Source organism: Momordica charantia, assembly GCF_013281855.1.
Source record: "Momordica charantia cultivar OHB3-1 chromosome 6 unlocalized genomic scaffold, Mcharantia_2.0 BLBB01000006.1, whole genome shotgun sequence".
Classification (NCBI taxonomy): Eukaryota; Viridiplantae; Streptophyta; class Magnoliopsida; order Cucurbitales; family Cucurbitaceae; genus Momordica; species Momordica charantia.
Window position 1 is genome coordinate 8,184,144 of NW_028275164.1, and position 15,793 is coordinate 8,199,936.

The following is a 15,793-nucleotide window of genomic DNA, read 5'->3' on the forward strand; positions in this document are numbered from 1 at the left end:
ATCCCATTTATGGCAACAAATTTAAGGATTCCCATCTCAAACATCCTTAGTGGGTGTGTCTGTTTTGAGTCTTTGTCCATACTTGAAAAAAGGTAGAATCTTTTACATGAAGTTTCAACATTTTTCTTCTTCTTTGGTGTTTTCAACCTTTTTTTTTTCCTCTCTTGACATGACACATATATTTGAAAATTTACAATAATTGTTTTTTTTACTACAACCAATAATTGTTTTTCATTATTGTATGTGTGCTTTTTGGGAGTTTCTTTTCTCATGATCCAATTATAAAAGTGCTTTTTATTGGGACCAAAATAAGAAATCTATGGCGATGGAGGGCAATCTTCTAAGAGAGCTTCTTCTTCTTCTTCTTCTTCATATTCTTGTTGTTGCTGGTGTTGGTGGAAACCCTAGCTATGGCGTCGAGTCTTTGAACAGAAGTAGTTTTCCACAAGGGTTTGTTTTTGGGACAGCTTCATCGGCTTACCAGGTGAGGATTTTAATAATTTGGAGCCATTTATTGGAATTCAAGGTTGTTTATTGTCTGTGTTTTTTAGTATGAAGGTGCTGCAAATGAAGACGGGAGAGGGCCGAGTATTTGGGATGCCTTCGCACACAAATTCTCAGGTCTCGCATGTTCTCTCTCGATCTTCTACCATTATGGACTTTGCTTTTGGTTTTACTCATATCTAGTCGTTTATGTTCTTTTTGTGTTCTCTCGTTCTACATACTATACATGATATTATCTACTTTAAGTGTATGTTTATATGATGTTGCTCGTGGATTTACCTATATCAATATAGATATTCTTAAGGATGAATAAATCACCATGGTTCGAACACAGGAACTTTCACTCCGATACCATATTAAGGAAGAATAAACCATCACTTAACCTAAAAGTTTAAGCGGTAAATTTAATTCATTTATGAATATCTAATAATTATGGTAAACATAGCGATAGAAATAATTTTGATAATAGTTATTGTAAATGTAGAGATAGAAATAATTTTGATGAGAAGAGAAGTTTCCTTTGATCTTCTTTTAAGGCATAATTGACCATTCTAATAAATGTGAAATAATGGTAGAAATAATAAAAGTAAGAAAAATCTATATTACAGTATTTTGTTTTTAATCAATTATTGCTATTTTCTTAAAGGAACTAAAAAAGAAGTCAACAATTACTATGATAGTACTCAATCAATATCATCAAGGCCAATTATTAATTATGTAAACCAATAATTATCTTATAAGATAAAAATACATTAATCATCATTAAAAAAGGTGCATTAACTTTCATTATTATAGTCACAAATATGAACATAATTAGTGGTAATTGACCTGTTCTCTTTTTATCAAAGTGAGAACAAACTGTTGTAGTTAAAAAAATCATTATAATAATCAACTAAGGATTGATATGTTTTTTTATTTAGAAATTTATAATTGCAATTATCTTTTTTAATAATACCATTTTTATAATTACTTTTAAAAAAAAAATAAAACTACATGTTTGTAAATATTTAAGAAAGACAAAGTTATCCACTTGCTTTTTTTTTCCCTAAAAAACTATTTTTCCATTTTTAAAATTAAGCTAAAATTTCAATGTAAAAATTAAAGGGAAAATATAGGTAAATGAAAATAGAGGAACTTTGATTTTGAAAAAATATTTGTTTAATAATATATTTTTTGCGCGTCAACTAAAGTTGTAATATATTTTATACAATTGTTCTGAGGATCTCGATTAGACCAGACAAAGTCTAACAAATACTATTTAATTGGGTTAAAAAAAAGGTATTTTAATAATATAATATAATATTCAGTCTATTTATTAATATTAGACAAAAAAATAAACGTTATTTATATAGAAAAGAAGTGTAAAGTTTTTGACCCTTTTAACAGTGGAAAAACACACTGGCCCACAAATTGATTTTTTAATTATTTTTTAAAAGATATTAAATTAGAAATATAGAGTCAAGGTTCGAATTTATTACCTATGAAAAAAAAGTAGAAATACATTAACCAATAACCATCCAAACATAATTTTAATTTATATTTGATTTAAGGCTGATATTAATATAATTTTAGTTGTATATTCGATTATGGATTGTTTAAATTTTATATTTATTTTATTTTGATTCTTAATTTCTTTTAGTTGTTCAATTTATATTAAATTTAACTTATTCCTTGTCAATGGTCTAATTATTTAACAAAAATCTATTTTACGTACGTTGACAAATATTTAAAACAAAATGTAGTGAGTTAGATATTGAGTGTTTGGAAATAGATCCAAGTTTACAATAATTAATTAATAAGAAATCAATAATTAGAACTAAAAACTTTTTTTTAGGTATAAAGTTAGAGAATGAAATAAAGAATTTAAAAGTTTAAAGATTTGAACCACACCAACTTTATTCTTATTTATAATAATCCTAATTTTAAAGATTAAAATTATTTATTAATAACTTTCATTTACCAGATCCTTAAAAACTTGGCTAAATTTTTGAAATGTTCCTTAAAAATATGTTACAATATAAAAGATAATTGTTAAAAGGATAATTGCCGTTTAGTTTTCTTTTATATTAAAAATTGAATTTAATTAATTACCAATACCATTTATTTTCTTTTGTAATCTTCCAAACATAAAATCTATATCAACTCAAATATATATATAGTAAACAAACTTATCTTTAAAAATTAAATTGAATTATTATAATACAAAAAGAATTATTAGTTAATCTCTCTAAATTATTTAATCTCTCTAGTGATAAATAATATAATAATATATATTTGGGATGAATGGCAGGCAAAATAATTGATGGGAGCAATGGAGATGTAGCTAATGATGCTTACCATCACTACAAGGTAAAGAACATGTTATATCACACAATAAAATCAATTATTTAATTAAATGATTTATTTCCTTTCAAATGATTTATTTATTTATTTCGGCAATTTGATTTTATATCATAATTTTAGTATGAGTTGGTGTTTTATAAAATACCATTTTTCCATTAACAATTAATATGTATAATTAATCCAAAATTTTGACGTTTTAATATTGTGATGAAACAGGAAGATGTTGGGATTATGAAGAACATGAATTTAGATGCTTATAGATTTTCAATTTCTTGGTCCAGAATCCTGCCAAGTAAGTTTCCTTTTTAGTTTAATTAATGATAGTATAGAATGAAATAAAATCCAATTTTTGAAGGGAAAAAGAGTCCATAAATTTAATTGATAGGTAACCTTTTTTTAGGTTTATTTTGATGAAGCGTTGTCGTTTCTCTTATTTATTAGAGAAAAAATAGTATTGAGAAAATAAAGTATTAAATTTAGATCAATTTAATATGGATAGGATATTAAATAAATCTTTATTCGACAACGAAAGTATTTTTTTACTGCCAAAACAAGCATAGCTCAACGGTAATTCACATGTACCTCCAACCAACCGATTGAACCAATAAAATTAGAGAATAGAGATTAATAATGGAGATTTATGCATTCAAGTTAGCAATATCTTAGGTTCACAGGTTAGATTTTAATTTCTTGATCGACATTATCTTGAACTTAATTACCAACTTATTGTGAAATGCTTTAGTGTAGAGAGTTGTTAAATAAGTGTAGATCTAGAGATTCCCGAAAATATGTCAACCTTACAAATTTCTATTGATTCCGTGGGCAAGCAAATGATTTCTTTCGTGTTTAAATCCCAAATAGTTCGAGTAGGAGTAAGGACAACGAGTTACATTTATGTACTATCCGTACTAATACTGACATGTTTGATATGATAAAACGAATAACTAAACTGATTATGTCCTTTTACGGTAGATAATATTATTATTATTTTCTTATTAATTTAATAACTAACTTAACCTTGTGTGCCTATGAGTGATTAAAAATGGTATTAGAAGGTGATATGAGTTTTTAACCTTTGCAATTTTATTTTCTCTCAATTTCCTATTGTTTTAAACTTATTTTTTTCCCCTAATAACTTAAAGCCTTCAAGTTGAATAATAATTTGGTACACATCAAGAAAAGTATGTACTATGGTCCATTTTTCATTATTAATTTTAATCAAATTCTCAACTTCACAAATTCTTTTATTTTGACAGAAGGAAAGCTCACTGGGGGAGTGAACATGAAAGGAATTCAATACTACAATAGCCTTATCGATGAGTTATTGGCTAAAGGTCATTACATTATATAAAACTCATTTTCATTTATTATTTTTTTTTAAGTTCAACAACATATAAAGTGGAGATTCAAACTTCCAACTTTTTAGTTAAAGATATATATTTTAATCAATTGAATTATGTCGATCTGTTTATGTTTATTATTACTAGCAGGTGTTTATTGTTTTTGTTTTGTGAAATTATTTTAAAAATTATGATCGAGTAGCTTTAGAAAAAAAAAAAGTAACGAAATGATGAGCATAAAACAAGAAGGAAATACAAAATTTGTTAAAACAAAATTTTTACTAAGCAAATAGGCAACCAATTAGATGTTTAGAAGAAGGCTTTTACAAATTGTTTTCTCCAACAAATCTTTGATTTGGTTTGGTCAATAAAGTATGTTTAGACTCTAAATTTTGTTGATTTAATTTATTTATTTTTATTGAAGTGTAGGAATAAAGCCTTTTGTTACACTCTTCCATTGGGATCTTCCACAAGCCTTAGAAGATGAATATGGTGGTTTCTTGAGCCCTCATATTGTGTAAGTGATCAAAGTGGCCATAATATTTTATTTACTTAAGGTTTCATTAGATAATTATATTTTTAGTTTTAAAAATTATGTTGATTCGTTGACAAATTTTTTCGTTTACTTTTACCCTTTCTTAAAAACACATTGAATAATTCTGAGCTAAATTTGAAAAATAAAAATAAGTTTTTGAAAAGTATTTTTTTTTAGTTTTTAAAATGTAACTTAGATTTCAAAAAAGTATAGAAAACAAAATAAATAAATAAATAAATGGATTAAATAGTGTGTTTACAGACTTAGTTTTAAAAAACAAAAAAATCAAAGACAAAATAGTTTATCATCAAATACCAATTACTTTGAGGATATAGAAAATCGAATCTCCGATCTCAAGAAAAGCACATGTCAATTACGACTGAGTTATATATGTTCATGGCTTCATGGGAATATTATCTTTAGAAACAAGTTCTTTTAAAATGTTTGATAATTACTTTCATATATCTTAGTTCTTTTAAAATGTTTGATAATTACTTTCATATATCTTATTGTCCCGCTTGTCCATAGATTTTTTTTTTAAACCTATTTTAGTGGAGTAACCTATGTATAAAGCAAAGTAGAAAAACCATAAGAATACTAATACCAATAATTGTGTGTTGAATGTAAAGGAATGATTTTCAAGACTATGCGGAAGTTTGTTTTAAAGAGTTTGGAGACCGAGTGAAGCATTGGATCACATTGAATGAACCATGGAGTTATAGTATGGGTGGTTACGCACAAGGTTCATTTGCTCCAAATAGATGCTCCTCATGGATGCACCTCAACTGTAGCGGTGGAAACGCTGCAACTGAGCCATATCTTGCTTCTCACTACCAAATTCTTGCTCATGCGACTGCAGTCAAACTTTATCGAGACAAATATCAGGTCTAATCTTGTACCCATCTTTTTCTATTTACTTTTAAGAGTCAAAAACACTTTAAATTATTCACATTTATGAGTTCCCACCTGGTTAAGTTAAATTTTTCTAGATGTCCCTACTATTAGTGAGCAAAAACATGATGAGTTATTTCTCGACATGGTGTACCTGAGTTTCATTAATGTGACATTTTATGTTTTAGTACTAATATAAGAGTTTGATAAATCACATTCGTCGACAAAATCCGAATCTGGGTTAGGTTGAAGATATTATTTTAGTTGAGAAGTAAAAAGGGCTAGAGTCGACGCACAATGACGATGTTTGTGGGACATATATTCTTTTTATGTTTTGCCACAAAATAGCTTATTGAAAGTCTTGTTTGGTAACGTTCTTATTTTTCGTTTATGTTTCTTTATTTTTAATGAAGAAAAATGTATTGCATGGTTCCAATCTCTAAGAATTCAAGTATGATAAACAATTCTTTTTATTTATGTTTTGGAACAAATTGGAAATGAGAATAAGAAAGGAGAAATTAGTTTTGGTTGTTTCTAAAATTTCTACACAATTATGAGAATGTTCTCAAAAAAAGGAGAAACAAAAAAAAAAAAATACTTAGATTTATTAAGAAAATTGAAAACGAGAAACAAAAAACGGGAATGTTACCCACGGACCCTGAGTAATTAGATTTCTATTGCATGATATGTAAACATCATTCAATATAGGAATCACAATAAAAGTTTTGAAAGCATAAGGATATTATATTAAATTAAAATTACAGTTAATCATAAGCCAAGATTGAAATTCAATCATTAGTAAGGACTTCATTTTTAGTGAAAGTAATAACGGAAATTTGATATTTATTACAAAATTTGGTTTGGCATTAATATGATAATCTGAAATAATTGAAATGAGCTTCAAATTTATTTGCAGAAATCTCAAAAGGGTTTGATAGGAATAACCCTAGTATCGCACTGGTTTGTTCCAGTTTCCAATGGGAGAAAACATCGCAATGCTGCACAGAGAGCTCTTGATTTCATGTTTGGTTGGTAAGTTTTAGCCTTTTTTTTTTCATTCTAGTTTAAATTTTAGGCTAAATAATTTATCCAAAAAAAAAAAATTTCTTTAGGTTAAATATATATCTTAATCCCTAATATTTTTCTGTTTTTTCAATTTAATCAATATTATTTAAAACTTTCAATTTAGTTCCTTGTGTTTTACATTTCAACTTACCTTTCAAGTTTGAATTTACATTTAGTTCCTTATCTTAATCCCTTCCTGATGTTTTAAAAAATTTAATGATTTTATTATTGATTTCATCAATAAAATTTCGTACAAACGAAATCGAAGATATTGTCTACTACTTATATATCATGAATTTTCTTTCTTCCTGACTAATGATATTCAACTTTGGTCGTATTTTCAACATTCAATTTTAAAACCACTTTGAAATTATTGTTCCAAAATACATTGAACTTTATTGTTCCCAAAATGCAGGTTCATGGATCCAGTGACGTTTGGAGATTATCCAGAGAGCATGAAGTCTCTTGTTGGGAAGAGACTACCAAAGTTCACGCAAGAGCAATCTAAGTTGGTTAAAGGGTCGTATGACTTTCTTGGATTCAATTACTACACAGCCAATTATGCAGCCTACACGCCTCCCAACGCCAACCGCACCACCTACTTCACCGACGCTCGAGCCAAGCTCTTGACCGAGCGCAATGGCATAGCCATCGGTCCCAAGGCAGCTTCCCCATGGCTCGCAGTTTATCCTAGAGGCATTCGAGACGTGCTGCTGTATACAAAAGCCAAGTACAATAATCCCCTCATCTATATCACTGAGAACGGTAGGTTAACTATAAGCTTTGCTATTAATGTGTGTTAATAAAGACCTTCTCTATCGGGGTTTGCATCGGTAGGTCGGGTCGATTAATTTCTGGTCGAAAACTACCGTCGACCGACCGACTAGACAAAACTCCGACTGACCGATCTATTGTCAGTTCGGTCAGTCGATTATTGATCACAAACCGATCTTCTTCTTTTTTTCCCTTTTTAACTTTGGTGTTTTACAAGTGATGACGGGTAGTGGCTGAAACGGGGCGGCGACGCGATGTGGGGTGATGGGTGAGTGAGGGAAAGGGAGTAGGTAGGTGTGGGGGTCGACGGCACGATGCCAGGTTGGGTGGGGGTCGACGACAGTCACTGCGTGAGGCGAGGCGATTGGGTGGCAGCCGCGAGGGACATGGACAGCCGGAGAGGGTGAGAGACTAGAGGAGTCTGAGAGAGTAAAAAAAATGAAATGGGAGGGAGGCGGTAAACTCTAAAAAATCCCTTTTATATATATACAAATAATTTTTTTTTGAAAAGATGTATATATCCGTTGGTTCGGTCAGTTATAGGGGGGTTTTGCTGGCTGACCATCGACCGATCGGTCACTAAAACCGACTGATCGACATTTGTTCGATCAGTCGGGTCAATTTGACATATACCTCTTTACACTCCTACTTCTATATCTTTATAACAGTATAACAAAGCTTATTATACTCCTACTTTCGCCTTCTCTAACAGTTAAAATTAGGTTTGCATGATGCATTCCAACAATCTTCTTCCTCGAATCATGGATCATCTAAGTGTTCTTTTTAAATAGTTATTCATTTGTCGAACACATCATAATATTTGTAGTTATCCAAATCGAATACTCTTGTTCTCTAAGCACATTGATATCTTTAACAAAACTTATCAACGGATAATCGCCGCTCGCCCTTGTTCTATCACATTCTTTCAACAGTGTCCATAACCATTCTTACACATACTTGGGTTTATTGTAGGAGTTGATGAGGTTAACAATGCCACTCTCCCCCTAAAGGAAGCACTTGTGGACAATTTCAGGATCCATTACTATCAAGCTCATCTCTATTTCCTACGTAAAGCAATTGAGTGAGTATTTTCAACACAACTCTCTCTTCTCTTCTCTCTCTACTTTCTCTATATTAATTACTTGCATATATATGTTTGGAAATTTTTGAAGGGATGGTGTGAAAGTGAAAGGGTATTTTGCCTGGTCCTTGTTGGACAACTTTGAATGGTCGAGTGGTTATACAGTTCGGTTTGGCATCAACTTTGTTGATTACAAAGATGGAACGAAAAGATACCCAAAAAGCTCAACTTATTGGTTCAAGAGATTCCTCAAACACTAGCTTAGCTCCGTTTATCTTCGACGCAAGAGTGCTCGATCAGTGAACTATTATGCATAATTGATGCATATACTCGACCAGAAGTTATGGCAGAGAGTGATGTCCAATTAAGTCGGAGCTCTTTCAATGGAATAAAATAGTGCGGAATCTCACCTTTTCAATAATTTGTATTTTGTATTTCTCCAGTAATGTTCTGAACGCTACACTATTTGTTTTGAATTTATTCATTTGATGAAGTGTCAAGATATTAAATACATGTTTTAATTTTTGTCAAAACTCATTTTTAAATCATTGATAACAAAACATTGAAAAAAATCTGCGTAGTACTATCATAACTATCATAATAATTTTGTTGGTTCTAAGCTGTATCTAGGATCATAATTTGTTTAATAGCTAGATAGATAATGTGGCTTTGATCATGTTTAATTAAATTGGCTAAGGTAAATATTGAGTGAATAGATATTAGATGACTAAATAATAACAAGAATTAAATTTATTCATAGAAAAATAAATACTAAAATAGGTTTTTTTAAGAGCTATATATATGAAAGATATGCTTGTTTTCTATTTTTTATTCCTGTGTTTTTTTTTTATTTGAAACAGATATGCTTAATAACCTATTATATTTCTTGTTCCTAAATTTTGACAAACGTTTCCAAAAAATAGAGTCAAGTTTAGTTTTGGAAACTATAAGAAATAGTTTCGTTTATCTCATTTTCGTTTATTTTTTAATTTCTCTGTCAAAGGGCCTCTAGGGCATGCATTGAACTATAGTTTTATGTCTACCTACCTGGTCCAAGTTCAACTCTCATAATAAACAAATGCTAATTTGTTTGTTTGTTTTTTTTTTTAATATTTTCTTAAGCAAAAAATATATTTTACTAAATTTTATTTTAACTAAAAATAAAAATAAGTAAATATGAGTGAAGCCATATATCTTTCGTGAATAGGGGGTTCGAATCTTCACTCTCACAAGTTGTTGTACTAAAAAAGAAAAACAAGAAACGAGAAATAGTTAACAAAAATATTTTTGTTTCCATCTCTTTTTTTCAAGAAATAAGAAATAAAAATGGTTACCAAACGTATTCTTATTCCTAGTTATAAAAAAAATTAGAAAGATGAAACACAAATGATAAACGGGAAACACAAAACAAGAACGTCACTAAACGAACTCCAAATTTCTTGATTCTGTTCCCGTTTCTAGTTTTTCTCAAAACATAAATAAAATCACTATTTTATCATATTTGACTTATAAAATGCATATAATAAATATTAAGAACAAATATGACATAAAATTTTGAATATTTTAATTAAAAAATTAATTTTCATAATGAAAATTTTACTTTTTTAATTTAAAATTTTAGAGAACAAGAAACAAGAAATGGTTACAAAATACGTTTTCTATTTCTATTTTCAATAAAAAAAACCAAAAAATAGTTATCGAATGCAATTCTATTTTCTTCATTTAAAAAAAATTAAATGGGACAAAAATGGGAAGATTAAAGAGAGCAAAACAAAACAAAATGTTATCCAACCGGTTAAGCTTAGAGGGGGGATTCAAACTCACAACCTCTTATTTTGAGGTATATGTCAATTAACACTGAGCTATGCTCGCTTTGGCTAATCATTACCACTTAATCATATCCTTGAACTAAATTCTATTGAGATTATACGGGCCAACTCGAGCACATATATATATATATATATATATATATATATATATATATATATCTTTTAAAAAATTAGTTTTAGTCTTTAGATTTTTTATAAATAAACTTGGTTGTTGTAATTAGTTAGCCACCTTAATATTTATTCACTCAATATTAATCTTAATCAATTTAATTAAACATGGTGGAAGTCATGTTAAAGTGAATTTTCAGACTAGTAATTTAAAGAATTTTTTAGTTATTTGATAGTTTCTATGGACATTTTCTTTGATAATTTATTTAATTGATTTTAGAATTTCTTTCTTTAGTTGAAATAAAGAGGAGAAAAATAGCAAATAAAGAAGCAAAGTGAGCCAAGGCGCTAAAAAATGGGCACAAAGGCAGAATGTCGGGGGCCTAGGCACTACGAAGTTGAAGCGGAGTTTTCTCCATGCATGCGTTTGGACACTTAGGTGCTGTGAACAGATTTTGCATTTGTAAGTTTAATTTCAACCTCGACGGTGAGACTAAGACTTTTTGAGACTAAAAAACAGGGGATATCGAAAAAAAAAAGTTTTGAGATTCCAACTAAAAAGTGGATGACACGAAGATTGAAGATCCACAAGAATGTTTGTGATTTACTTCTTCCTATCTTTTTCCCATCGTTTCTCTATTTCTTATGAACATTGAGATGTTGATCGTTGCTCTTAGTTGTAGCATGAACTAAATACATTTTTCTAGGCCATTGATGTAACATTTATCAAACTTTACTCTTCCATGTTCTTTATTTGATTTCTGTTCTAAACTTGTTGGTTGTGAGAAATTTTTTGCTCTTAATCCATCACTGTCAATGACAACTCAACAGCAGCCATTGCCACATTAGCCAACAATCACTGTCATGCATCTCAGCCAACGAACAACTTAGGAGCATAATGGGAGATGCACCAAAGTCAGTCAATTACACTAACATCAAGAAAATTAAAGTCAATTAATTCTCTGGGCAACTGCAGGAATGACCAAAATTAATAACGCATTTTAAACAAATATATTCTTGTAACCAATTAGGTATACATGCATAATTTTAGGGATATATGATTTTTAAGAAATAGCAAAAACAACCCGCCTCAATGTTAGGGAATCAACTTGAATCAAATTAAAATAATTAACTTAAAAGTAATTTAAAATTGATAATAAGAATTTGAAAGTACAATTAAGAAAAAAATTGTTATAAATGTGTTGAGGTAGATTTTGACATTTATCCCTTTAAAATCTTAAATTTTGAAATAAGATGGTAAATATGATTATTACTAGGTAAATTGGACAATTTAAGTCTTACCTTTGACTTAATTAAAAATGTTAGGGTTTAGGAGTATCTTCATCTTCTCCCATCTTTACTTCACGCGCCCCCACATCATCCCATCTAAACTCATAAAAAAAGTATTTGAATTTACCTCTAACGTCAAACTCATGGGTTGTATACTGCATGATAATTATTAGTAAATATACGCATATACAACCAAATTGAAGAATCAATAAAAAAAAAAAATGTACGCTGATGCTCAAGTTCAGAAAATTACACATACGTTCCTACATGATAATATTTGGTAAATATGCACCAGTAAAACTACAGTATCAGTAAATATATATACATTACCTGACTTTTCTCAATCAACTTTGATACGAATGACGGAATGAGTTCCTTGCGTTTATGGTGAGATGTGGTGTGTACTGATTTCCTACTTCCATTCATGGTGTCAATGAGAGTATCTACAACAATGTTATCTAGTGTAGACTGCACTCTCATAACTATGCTAAATGTTGATATTTACATTCATTTGGAATGGTGTCCTACTCCCACCTATGGAGTTGATATGTGTATCCATAGTATCAACGACAATCAGTACTCTCTCCTCAACTCATTTGACAACATAGTTAAAAACCACATGACATCTCTATCTTCAGCTAGTCTAATAATAAGAGACTTATGACTATTATTATTGATCAATGATATGGATGCAACTTTTTCCCCGTCTGTTAAATGAATTTTCTTCCTAATGCCTTCAATAAGGTGGGACAATGCTTCTTTCGGACTAACATCGGAGACATGTTGAAATTGTTGAACACATTTTTGTCATCCCATGTACCACCATATAAAATTGTGATTAATACACAATCCATTGTTGCAAAGAAAGAAGAGGGAGCTTAGAAGAAGAAGATATAGAACAATAGCAGAATGATGAGATGAGAGACCGTAGAACAATAGCAAATCGTTTAAATTAACTGAAATTCAAAACAAAAAAATTAAAATAATTAACTTAAAATTCCTTGAAGGTATGAAACACAATTTAAAATTCAAAACATGTGTTTAAATATAAGTAACTTCCAAAAAAACATGGAATGGAAAAAAAATGGACATTTTTTAAAATGGGTGCCAAAATTTAGCAACTCACCTAAAATTCCCTTAATTATCTCCTTATTTGACCTTCTGGTTTTAATTTTCCCACATAAATACTGTAAATTACCATAAGGTAAATCCTACTCAAAGCTAGTAAACTTCTCACTTTTTCGGTTAAGGTTGTTAGGGCTGGTACACAACCTATAAAGTCTTCTCTGTAATTAAAGGTGAGTGAGTGATTGTACTATGTAAAAATCTTGTTTCTTACAAAATAAGTAAAGAGAGAAACTGCCCTGACAGTAGGTGTAGGTCATCTTGACCGAACCACTTAATTCTCTTGTGTTCTTCTTCTTCTTCTCTATTTTCCTCTTTGTGTTCGGTTGCTTCAGTAAAGAGAGGTGCGTGAGTTCTTCGATCCCTAACAAAATTGGTATCAGAGCGTTGGTTGAAAGAATAGCAGCTCTTAAAACCGAAATCAAGAATCAATGGCAGTCGCAAGAATCGATATTGACAAGTTCTATGGCAAAGGTGATTTTGAGTTATGGAAGGTGATTAAATCACTTCTGGGACAACAGAAAGCATCCAAGGCCATTTTAGATCCAGCAAAGTTACCAGAGACAATGATTGCAAAAGAAAGGGAAAAAATGGAAGAAATTGTATACGGGATAATCATCTCAACCTCAGTGATAATGTTCTAAGGAAAGTAATGGAGGCTGAAACTGCATACAAGATATGGACGAAGTTGGAAGAAATTTTTCTCTCTAGAGAACTACCAAACAAGGTATACATCAGAGAGAAATATTTCACTTACAAGATGGACAACTCAAAGACCCTAAGTGAGAATCTTGACGACTTCAAGAAACTATCATCAGAATTCAAAAGCTTAGAGGAAAAGATTGGCGATGACAACGAAGCTCTCATCCTTTTGAACTCACTTCCTGAGGCTTATAAGGAAGTGAAAGCAGCATTGAAATATGGTAGAGTGTCCATCTCAACAGAGGCTATAATCTCAGCTGTTAAAATGAAAGAATTAGAGCTACAGGTTGTGAAACGCGATAACACAAATGCTGAAGGACATTATGCAAAAGGTAAAATTAAAGGAAACTGGAAAGATACTAAGTATAGACAGATGACAAAGGGAAGTCAAAACTGCACAGAGAAGGACATCTCAAACGAGATTGTTTCTTTCTGAGAAGAAGAATGGCAAATTTAGGAAGAATAAGCATGCAGAAGCATATGTAGGAGAAAATGCCTTCACCTATTCTGATGTACTCGCTGCAACTGACCACTAAGCGAAGTTAGAATATAATCAAAATAATCAAGAATGGGTCCTTGACTCTGGGTGTTCATACCATATGACACCCTTAAAGACTTGTTTCCAGACCTATAGAGAGTGGGATGGAGGCTCAGTTTTCATGGGAAATAACAAAATTTGCAATGTTGTAAGAATCGACAATGTGTCCCTAAGAATGAAGGATGGCTCAATTAAATTCCTACAGAATGTAAGGCATGTAGCCAGCCCTAAAAGGAACTTAATTTCCTTAGGAATGCTTGATTCTATAGGCTGCACATACAATGGGCAAGATGGATCAATTGAAGTTCGAATGGACTTTAAAACAGTTTTAGTTGCTGAAAAGGTAAACGATCTTTATGTTGTTAAAGATATTGAATCATCAGGGACAGCCTATGTGTTGGCTTTTTGGCCCTTAATCTCGGTTAATTAATTTAATTAATTAAGTATTTTGATGATAACAAACACACTTAGTATTAATTATTTTTGGTGTGTAAGAATTATTGTTATAAAACATAAATTTATTATGAGCTTCAATAATATTATATGATATACTGATAATACATATTTTGTTTATTGATAATTTTAGTGTTTTAAAGTGTCCACAGTGTAGAGTTTGATACGACGATTCCAACGAATTTTGAATCGTCTAAATCAGAGCTCAAACGAAGAAATTATGACAAAAACAAATTGAAAGGAAAAATATCGAGAGGATGACGTGGCGGCTAAATCAATTAAGTGGACCGATGAAATAGCGACACGTGGCGAGATGTATTTATTGAAATTTGTTCTAGTTTATAAAAGAAATGGAAAAGAAAAAGAAACGAGGAAAAAGAAATGAAATGAAATAAAAAAAAAGAAAGAGATAGAGAAAGAGCCGTTTGAAAAAAAAAAACAGCAGGAGCTGACAGGAAAAGAAAAAAAAAGAAAGAAAGAAAGAAAAAGAAATGGCGTTGGAGTCGTTAGACAGAAAAAAAAATTATTATTTTATTATATTATATTTTCAAAATCAATTATTATTTTATTCAATTAAATCTCAATCTTTAATTTTCAATCATTAAAGATCTAATGGCTCAAATTCAATTTCGATTTCAAATTTATTTTCAACTTTTCCTCACCTATTTAAACCCCACTTTCTTCAACATTTTATACAACTCATTCTCTCCCAATTTTCTCTCCAATTTCTACATTGTTAATCTCTCTTCAAAGCTTCAATTTTTGTTCTATATTCTTGAGGGAGATTTTTTATTTGAGAAATTTTGAGCTTCCAATTTTATTTCTTTTAACCAATTTGAGGGCTTTTATTTGTAAGAATTTTTTCTTACAAATTTGTGAGCAAATATTTGTATACCCACTAGAAACAGATAGACTAGAAACGACATCTCTTATCTCAATGACACCACAGGGATATTAAATGAATGAAATTGGGATATGGATGGAATATAATGAAATAGAGCCACTTTGAGGTTCTCTATGAAATGAGGCATGGAACGGAGCCACTACGAAGAAGTTCCGGGAGTTACGAACGAAACCTCGAGCTCATATTGGTCATGGGTTGAGAACGGGAATTGAATTCTATGAGACCTAATTTCCCGTTGTTCCTCAGTAGCTCAGTGGTAGAGCGGTCGGCTGTTAACCGACTGGTCGTAGGTTCGAATCCTACTTGGGGAG

General features: G+C 30.4%; 1 protein-coding gene and 1 non-coding gene across 2 annotated transcripts; both read left to right on the forward strand.

Moving 5' to 3' along the window:
• Positions 1-297: 297 nt before the first annotated feature.
• Positions 298-9,066, forward strand: LOC111021432 (beta-glucosidase 12). Its single transcript, XM_022298404.2, has 11 exons — positions 298-484; positions 552-621; positions 2,795-2,853; positions 3,064-3,139; positions 4,104-4,181; positions 4,617-4,704; positions 5,352-5,607; positions 6,530-6,645; positions 7,094-7,443; positions 8,425-8,533; positions 8,625-9,066. Exons 1-11 carry the CDS (start codon positions 320-322, stop codon positions 8,791-8,793), a joined length of 1,536 nt encoding a protein of 511 aa, XP_022154096.1. The 5' UTR covers positions 298-319; the 3' UTR covers positions 8,794-9,066.
• Positions 9,067-15,721: 6,655 nt separating this feature from the next.
• Positions 15,722-15,793, forward strand: TRNAN-GUU (transfer RNA asparagine (anticodon GUU)). The gene has a single exon. It is a non-coding gene; the product is annotated as a tRNA-Asn (tRNA).

Bases quoted from the DNA above. Each gene is read 5' to 3' on its own strand.
- LOC111021432 (XM_022298404.2), top strand. From the start codon at position 320: ATGGCGATGGAGGGCAATCTTCTAAGAGAGCTTCTTCTTCTTCTTCTT. The intron at 4,705-5,351 runs GTAAGTGATCAA...TTGAATGTAAAG, and splicing joins TTCTTGAGCCCTCATATTGT to GAATGATTTTCAAGACTATG. The intron at 5,608-6,529 runs GTCTAATCTTGT...ATTTATTTGCAG, and splicing joins TTTATCGAGACAAATATCAG to AAATCTCAAAAGGGTTTGAT.